The 9,423-nt window shown below is 41.2% G+C and overlaps 1 protein-coding gene across 1 annotated transcript; it reads left to right on the top strand.

Moving 5' to 3' along the window:
- Positions 1–775: 775 nt before the first annotated feature.
- On the top strand, positions 776–9,075 carry LOC139450509 (transcription and mRNA export factor ENY2-like). The gene is made up of 5 exons (XM_071232244.1): positions 776–807; positions 3,093–3,173; positions 3,464–3,534; positions 5,085–5,159; positions 7,288–9,075. The coding sequence occupies exons 1-5, from the start codon at positions 800–802 to the stop codon at positions 7,353–7,355; spliced, it is 303 nt and encodes a 100-aa protein (XP_071088345.1). The 5' UTR covers positions 776–799; the 3' UTR covers positions 7,356–9,075.
- The last annotated feature ends 348 nt before the right edge of the window (positions 9,076–9,423 follow it).

Here is a 9,423-nt window from a genome sequence, read left to right as displayed (position 1 = left end):
ATGCAGGTGTGTGTGTCATGGAGAGGCGGGTGAGGTGTAGGGGAGGGTCCAGGTGGTCCCCCCTTTTGTATGTTGTAGACAATAAAATTATCTGAGTGAGGATTTTGATATTTTGGACCCCTCCCTTTAAAAAAAAATGCTGGATCCGCCATTAGAATTGATCTTCATCAACCCATGCTTGTCGTAAGAGGCGACTATAACGGGATCGGGTGGTCAAAGTCGTCGACTTGTTTGATGCATGTCATCGTATCCCTACTGCGTAGATCGATGTTCATGTCAATCACTTGATTGCCTGGTCAAGACTCGATTAAGACCGTATTTCGTATTGTATTCGATTTCACAAAATCTCATTCATTCATTTATGAATAGATAGGTCAGAAGTCGGGAAGTCTTTTAGAAAAGAAACTAAAATACGCTTTAAATATCATATGGTTATCGGTGGCTTCTATCAGGCCGACCCCGTGGATTCCTTTGAAAATAACACATGGACCCCAATTTGACGTTTTATGGTAATTCGACAACCACTCACCACCACCCGTTCAAACGTCTGGACATGTCTCTGTCACACATAGTTAATAAATAAAGACAAGGACACTGTCTACATTTGACGTAATTAAAGTTATTGTTATGTTTTACTGATACACCTGTCGTTAGCAGATTGATGAAGTGTTGTTCTAACGTCCTGATTGAAACTTGTCGTGACATTGACAAGCCTCTGATCGAGGGATGGTCAGTTGTCTATGGATATAATGATTACTCCCTTTGGAGCTCTTCATTCAAGGAGTCTGAATATTCCAAGATGGCGGAGTAAGTATCAAATCTCTGTGAAATACGAACATTTTTCATTATTAAGGACTAATTTAAGACATATTGTGAGCAGAAAATATAATTGTCGTAGATGACCTTGATATGTGGATATTTACACGTGTTTTTAGACGATTCCTTGCCTTTTGATCTTCAGTTGAAGGAATCCTTCACACAGGTGGACAAATGACAGACATTCTGTGGTTTGAATTACTTTGTTCGCAGTGTTTAGCGATCATTCAAAAGACAGTAGAACATGGTGCACGACAGGAAATCGACTTACGCTACCTACTGAGGAGGGCACAGTGCCATATATTAGGATATGTATAAACGTTGTTACAGTTGAGGCACATTGTCAGAGTCTTAAATCACGGGCATTCTGCCAACATATCTGTAGTAGGGCCTAGGCTGAGGGTGTCGAAATTTGAATAGTCTTTTGTAGGTGTGGCATTGGATGGTTTGATTCAACTAGGGCTGGGACGGGTAACTCGGGTATCCGGGTCGGGTGGGTCCTTAAAATGGAACTGGGTACCCACAGGACTACGCGGACCCGTGGTTAGTCATGTGATATTGTTTCATGACAAAAATTCATTATATAGCTACATGGTTACACGACCATGATAAGTCTCCAATGTTCGCATTTCTTCATGACTATGAACACGTTCCTTCTGACTTATATATGCTTGAACAAAGCTAAAACTTCTGTCAACTTCAGTGTATGCATGACCACATCGTTCTATACATGTCTCTAAATATATTTTGCCAGGGCTATTCTCAAACTATCCAAATCGGACATTTTGTACCTATCTCTTGACAACAACAGCGGGTACCCGGGTAGGGTAGGGTTATAGGGGTGTGGGTACCCGGGTAGTAAATTTGAACTCATCCCAGTCCTAGATTCAACACAATGTCCTGTTAGCAGTGTAGCATCAGTCTGGTGCACTATTGTTTGTTATGAAAAGAGCAAAGAGCCAGGCTTTGTGTGAGAATTGTTTCAAGATGATACATTTAAGTAAGGATCTAAATCAAAGTTAGTTGTTGACATGTGATAACTATATGTCATTAATGATTTACTAACAACCAAATCACTCAACATGCTCAATATCATTATCAACAAGGACAAAGGTCAATAACGTCATCGCTGCAGTACATCCTGATACATATGGAAGACATAAAAATTATGGAATTGCTGGCAGGATTTGTATGATGCATCTGTACATCATAGATACTTACTTACATTGCAGTGATAGAAAAAAACTGCTTTAGTCAACTGACAACTAGTCCTTATAATGATAACATATAGCAAAACCCTTAATAAAAGCAAAGTTCTACTCGTCCTTATGATAGTTGATACCTTAACTATTGGGCAGTTTGTCAAGGACTATCGTACTTGTGCCAATTTCTAATGCTGCATTGACTTGACATATGGTGAAATAAACTAAAAAAACTATCTGTGTCTTCAGCCACTTGTTCAAACCAAGAGTTTGGTGACATTTATTTCAGTGCAGTGAGATTAGATAACAATGGCCTGTATGTTAGATTAAAATCTACTGAAAACAATTCTGCAAGTCATATTCAGGTTAAAAGATTTTTGCACTTACTGTGAGTATGTTTCCAGCATAAGAATGTTATCAATGTTAAACAGTGTTAACTTTTCTGAATGCTTCATACACATCAGCATGTGGCAACATGGTTCAGGGTTGATATCTAAACTTTGAATTACAGTGCAAAACAATATCTGCTTATTTCTATAGTACATCCAGAAAAAAAGCCATCCTTCATGTTACAGAAGACATAAAGCATGTTAACACTGGTGAAGAGGGTGTTTAAGACTAACATCTAGCCTCTGAAATGAACATTTTACAAAAAAAACACTTGTTAAATGATAGTTACAAAATATAATCAGGAGCCAAGAGAATTTCTTCATTTTCAGATCTGATAATCATACTGCAGTAATCTATACTTGCCAAACATTATCATGTGATTATAGACTTGCATGGGCTTTATTGGATGTATTTGTTTCAGGGTCTGTATGACCGACTAAGAGTGATTTTATTGTGCATTGTATTGTCCACAAATCTGACCACAGAGTAGCAAGCAGATTCACTGTAGCATTCCCTGGTTGTAACATGTGTAAGTCTAAATCAGTTAATTCCTTTACAACTTTCATAAGAGGACATTTTGGCTAACATATTTTAGCAAATTCAGACAAGGCTAATATTGTTATGCCTTTACAAGATTCAAACTTGAAACTTTCATAGTTTCATGATGTGTGTTGACTCTTTCAGCCTTCAAGAGAGGAAGATCAAGGATGCTCAGATGAGAGCCACCATCAACCAGAAGTTGGTTGAGACTGGCGAGAGAGACAGGTGAGGTAACAATATGGGATTTGTACCTGGAACCTTAAGAAATACAAGTACTAGTCCAATGTCACAACCATGACATCAGATCTAAAAGTGAAATAATGTGATAGCTAATTGCTGTTTATATCTTGGCCCACTTGGACAAGGCGATCTTAGCACTATGATCGTATGATGATTGTTACAACCATACTCTAACATAGACTTGATATAGTCATAGCGCTAAGATTGCTTTGTGCAAGTGGGCCCTGATGATTTGCTACCATGGTTACTGTATACCTGGTGTTTTGTTCACACAGACTGAAGGAGCTGTTGCGGACTCGACTGATCGAATGTGGATGGAGAGAGGAACTGAAACAGTACTGCAAGGGTGAGTCCCTCACTGTGTCCTGCCGGCACATCTAACAGACCGTGTACAGGTGACCCTGAGGGCATGCACGTAGTCCCTGCATGTGTAGCATGCAAACTGTTCTGTGTGTAGTAACTCACTAACTACAGGCTACAAACTACTGCAGGTGTTGAGTGTAGCACATGCAAACTCCTGCAGGTGTTGAGTGTAGCACATGCAAACTACTGCAGGTGTTGAGTGTAGCACATTGCAGGTGTTGAGTGTAGCACATGCAAACTACTGCAGGTGTTGAGTGTAGTACATGCAAACTACTGCAGGTGTTGAGTGTAGCACATGCAAACTACTGCAGGTGTTGAGTGTAGCACATGCAAACTACTGCAGGTGTTGAGTGTAGCACATGCAAACTACTGCAGGTGTTGAGTGTAGTACATGCAAACTACTGCAGGTGTTGAGTGTAGCACATGCAAACTACTGCAGGTGTTGAGTGTAGTACATGCAAACTACTGCAGGTGTTGAGTGTAGCACATGCAAACTACTGCAGGTGTTGAGTGTAGCACATGCAAACTGCTGCAGGTGTTGAGTGTAGTACATGCAAACTCCTGCAGGTGTTGAGTGTAGCACATGCAAACTACTGCAGGTGTTGAGTGTAGCACATGCAAACTACTGCAGGTGTTGAGTGTAGCACATGCAAACTACTGCAGGTGTTGAGTGTAGCACATGCAAACTACTGCAGGTGTTGAGTGTAGCACATGCAAACTACTGCAGGTGTTGAGTGTAGCACATGCAAACTACTGCAGGTGTTGAGTGTAGCACATGCAAACTACTGCAGGTGTTGAGTGTAGCACATACAAACTACTGCAGGTGTTGATTGTAGCACATTGCAGGTGTTGAGTGTAGCACATGCAAACTACTGCAGGTGTTGAGTGTAGCACATTGCAAACTACTGCAGGTGTTGAGTGTAGCACATACAAACTACTGCAGGTGTTGAGTGTGGCACATGCAAACTACTGCAGGTGTTGAGTGTAGCACATGCAAACTACTGCAGGTGTTGAGTGTAGCACATTGCAAACTACTGCAGGTGTTGAGTGTAGTACATGCAAACTACTGCAGGTGTTGAGTGTAGCACATTGCAAACTACTGCGGGTGTTGAGTGTAGCACATTGCAAACTACTGCGGGTGTTGAGTGTAGCACATTGCAGGTGTTGAGTGTAGCACATGCAAACTACTGCAGGTGTTGAGTGTAGCACATGCAAACTACTGCAGGTGTTGAGTGTAGCACATGCAAACTGCTGCGGGTGTTGAGTGTAGCACATGCAAACTACTGCAGGTGTTGAGTGTAGCACATGCAAACTACTGCGGGTGTTGAGTGTAGCACATGCAAACTGCTGCAGGTGTTTAGTGACTGTAATATAATGTTTATAGAACCCTATATGCATATTCTTAGTTTGGTGTGTCTCGTGATCACAGAATGGCATTGAAAATTCAAGTATTGAAAGTGGATGCTTTGTATAGATGAAGAAGCTTGTTTCAGTACATTTTTGTGTATTCATTGTTGTTTTCTCCTCACACAGAGATTGTCCAGCAGAAGGGCCTGGAGCACATCACCGTTGACGACCTGGTGGCAGAGATCACACCTAAAGGCAGAGGTAGGCACTCACCACATAATTACAGAGGCTGTGGTAGCGTTTATACTGTTGTTTATGCTTTGGGAATGCCATCATAGTGAATTTGGAAAAGGTTTATGACTGACCATATTTTGCAGATGAATTTACCTTTTTGTTTGTTTGATTGAATTGGTTCAAGATTGCAGACGAACTGAAAATCACAAACTTCACCCTTACATTCTTACTACACCAAATGCACGATAGGCACGATAGTTGTAAGGAATCAAATTCAAATTAACAAACAAAGAAGATAATTGATCAGAGGTAAGAGTATTCGGCATCACGGCAGTGATCACTTGTTTGTAAACATAACAGTGAGTCGGTTGCGAGTTCAACTCCAAGCATGGTTGTAACCACCTATCACAGTGGGGAGCTTTGACTGGTAACAGCGATGGTATAGAGAGCTCCACAAACAGGATATCACTGTGAGGAGCTTGCCAGGATACACTGTGCAGAGTTACCTCCCATTGTTGCCAGGAAACGCAGTGCCGAGTTCCCTCCCACATCTGCAATGATAAACTGTGCAGAGTTCCCTCCCACAGCTGCCAAGATACCCTGTGCAGCGTTCCTTCCCTTAGCTGCAATATACACTGTGCTGAGATGATTATGATCTTGGTAGAATCTCTAATCTGGGTCGCTTTGATCTTACCACATCAAGCCAACATGTCATGACTGAAATACTGATGAAAGCAGCATTAAACTCACTCACTCACTCACTTTGTTAATAAATAAGCCCTGTCAGACACATAAAAAAAGAAGGGAACACAAGGGATACATGTTTAGATCTGTGTACCATATCAAAAGGTCAGTGAGCAAATTTCATATTATATCTGGGTGAGAATAGGCAGCCAATGCTCCATGCTTATTGGAATTGATTTTGATGAAAATTAACTGGTAACAATGGGTGGCTGATCATGCTGTAACTGTAACCTAGTCCTGAAGCTGTTCATCTTACCTTGAACTTTAACAAGACTCAAGTATTATATCTGAGATATTTTCAAGATGTTTGCATATCTCCAAGACTCACATTGTTCAGGCTCTTAATATATCTTCAAGACTCAAGTATGGGTGGCCCAGTCGTCTAAAGTGTCGCGATTTGCTGTGCAGAGTTGCGTCCCTTGGGCACACCAGAAACCTATGATTGTGGGTTCGAATCCTGGTTCGCCCCGATTATGTTTCTAGGTTTGTCAGCACCATACCCGTGCTCATAGGTTTCACTGAACGTCTACGACCTGCATCACTTCGGGCTTTCCTCCCACATTAAGCTGACACGCCGTGATATAACTGGAATACTGTTAAAAGCGGCGTTAAACCCAACTCACTGACTCACTCAAGTATTTTACACGGTGATGTCGCTGTGATATTCCTGACTATGGTGCACAACAGCATGCAGTCCTTGCTCAAAGGAATATAATTGATTGATTGATTGATTGATTGATTGATTGATTGATTGATTGATCACCCGATCCCGTTGATCGCCTCTTATAACAAGCATAGTCGCATGGGCTGCTGAAGAGCTATTCTAACCCAGATCTTCAAAGGTTAAATGCATATCAGATTTCATGCCAATCACATGCTTCCCTATATAGCAATTCCCGCATTTCTTTCCATGAGTATATATGCTACTCAAAAGAAGTTAAAGAACTCTCGATTGTCATGGTATGACAGGTGAACTATAGTAATCTGTTTGTTTGTTTGTTGTTTAACGCCGCACTCAGCAATATTCTAGCTATATGACGGCGGTATGTAAATAATCGAGTCTGGACCAGACAATCCAGTGATTGACATCATGAGCATCTATCCACGCAATTGGGATCGATGACATGCATCAACCAAGTCAGCGAGCCCGACCACCCGATCCCGTTAATCGCCTTTTACGACAAGCATAGTCACCTTTTATGGCAAGCATGGGTTGCTGAAGACCTATTCTATCCCGGAATCACGGGTCTATAGTAATATGAAAGAATGAGGTGTTATTTAATTTCTTTTAAGTTGTGTATATTTATTTCTGTTTACCATTCAGAGTTTTTACTGAAATGTATTTTGATACGTAAACTACTTCACTCTCTTTTTCCTGTGTTGTTGACGGATGTTCTGTATGTCCTGGCAGCTCTCGTCCCAGACAACGTGAAGAAGGAGCTGCTCCAGAGAATCCGGACTTTCCTTGCCCAGCAATGAGGCAGTCAGCATGGGGACAAGGGAGATAATTCATCCTAGCTGGTGGTCATCACATCATACTTGAACAAAGTACAAATCACACGTGGAGGTAGTCAGGCTGGCATTTACCTGGCTATGCTTGCTGGCTGCATTATATCTCATGGTCTGCCACCACCACCACTCACAGATACTCATGTGACCGTCTTAGATGGCAGATTTTTTAACATCACTGATATATATGTAACAGTATTATTTCCGGCACATTTATGTAAGTTTGCACCTGTTTTGATGAGTAAGATATTACATATCATAATTTATTTTCAGGAAAACACCAGCTGTCATTTTGAATCTGTCCAGAATTTGTCAGTGTATTAATGTAAATGTTATGCAGGAACATTGTCAACACAAGACTTGTCGATCTCAGGTGTTGTCAGTGTGTCCATCTTTGTCATAATGTCCTCATTATGTGGTTGCCATGGAATTAGCTGCTGATGTTATTACCATGGTGACCTTTTTGCGAGCTTCCATTAATGGTGAATATGAAGCAGTTATTATGATATTGATATTTGTGCACGTCTTCTGGTGTAACATTATTTCAGTGACTGTGTCCAGCATTACCTTCATATAGAAACAAAGTGATCTTTCAATGCTGATGATATTTAAGGATTATTATAATCTATTGTTGATGATGATCAATAATGATTATAATCTATGGCTATGTTGTTGTTAGTGGTCCTACCTTTTGTATTTTGCAATTCCTGGGAAAAATCAAATTTGAGTTGGTTGATTTTAGGGTTTTAGGCGTGGTCTGTATGTCTCTTCTCTCCTCCAGTGTCTTTAGGCAGGACAGATGTAGCTTGATGAACAGGCTTAGAACTTAATCAGCCTTCATAAATGCGTATCTGCATTGCCTTTGCTGCCCTTCCAAACTCTCGTCACCGTCAGCATGTCTGCAAATTGCAGGGGTGAGAATCTTCCGCGGATCCACAAATTTTAGTGACCACAAACTTGTTAAAATCTGATGGCTCCCCCCATAAACACCCTCAATTATGGGCCACAATCCATTGCAAAGAGGTTTCAGTTGAAAAGGAAAATATCCTTTCTCATCCCTGTAATTAACTCACAGTAGCTGATGAGTTTCAGCAGGCAATGCTAGGCATTGTAGAGTTCAGAGCCTGGTGCCTCTTTGAGGCCAGTCCACTATACTCAATAGGTAGGTTCACTATACTCAATTGGGACAGCATGTTGTGCAGTAGTCTATTCTTAGGAACTTCAGCTCTAATGGTTGATATGTCAGTCTAACTAGGGTTACCACAGCTATTAATTTCTATGCCTGTCAGTGTCAAATGTAGACATTCCATTTAGTGCATTGTTTTATACTTCTGGGCCCACTTGCACAAAGCGATCTTAGCGCTAAGATAATCTTAACTCCCATACTTTAGCATAGGCTTACAATAGTCTTAGCGCTAAAATCGCTTTGTGCAAGTGGGCCCTGAACAATATGGCCAAAATTTTGTAGTCATCACTTACGGTGTGTTTCCTTGTCAGTACCGAAATCAGTTTTATAGGTTCCTGTACTGTATACTGTTGCGAATCTGTCCAATGCCACAGTGACCTGCCTTCCTCACACGTGACTGTGTTTATGACCTGTGTGTGTCTGAAGCCAAAGCTTATTAATGGCCATGCAACACTTACATCCAAATACTATATTTATGATTAAAGCTATCAATACTTCAAACAAGGAGTTTGTTTTCATGTTGTGTGTAGTAGTGAAGGGGTGGTGGGGTAGTCTAGTGGTTGAAGCTTTCCCTGGTCATACAGAGTTTGATTCCCCACCTTGGTACAATATGCGAAGTCCATTTTTGTTGTCCCTTCCATCCAGATGTATAGACCGGATCTGGGGTGGGTTAGGTCTTCAGCATCCCATGCTTGTAATAAAAGGCGCAACTCTGCTTGTCGTGAGAGGTGACTAATGAGATCAGGTGGTCAGGCTTGCTGACTTGGTTGATGCCTGTCATTCGTATCCCAATTGCATGGATCGATGTTCACGATATCAATCACTGGATTATCTGGCGAAGTTTCGATTATT

Source organism: Haliotis cracherodii, unplaced genomic scaffold (genome assembly GCF_022045235.1).
Source record: "Haliotis cracherodii isolate W230 unplaced genomic scaffold, xgHalCrac1.p SCAF_10, whole genome shotgun sequence".
Classification (NCBI taxonomy): domain Eukaryota; kingdom Metazoa; phylum Mollusca; class Gastropoda; order Lepetellida; family Haliotidae; genus Haliotis; species Haliotis cracherodii.
Note: the sequence above shows the minus strand (reverse complement) of the source record. Positions and strands in the feature narration are given on the sequence as shown.

What these genes read in the sequence shown, in the direction of transcription:
- LOC139450509 (XM_071232244.1), top strand. An exon ending in GAGACTGGCGAGAGAGACAG is followed by an intron (nt 3,174 to 3,463) that starts GTGAGGTAACAA and finishes TTGTTCACACAG; the next exon opens with ACTGAAGGAGCTGTTGCGGA. An exon ending in GATCACACCTAAAGGCAGAG is followed by an intron (nt 5,160 to 7,287) that starts GTAGGCACTCAC and finishes ATGTCCTGGCAG; the next exon opens with CTCTCGTCCCAGACAACGTG.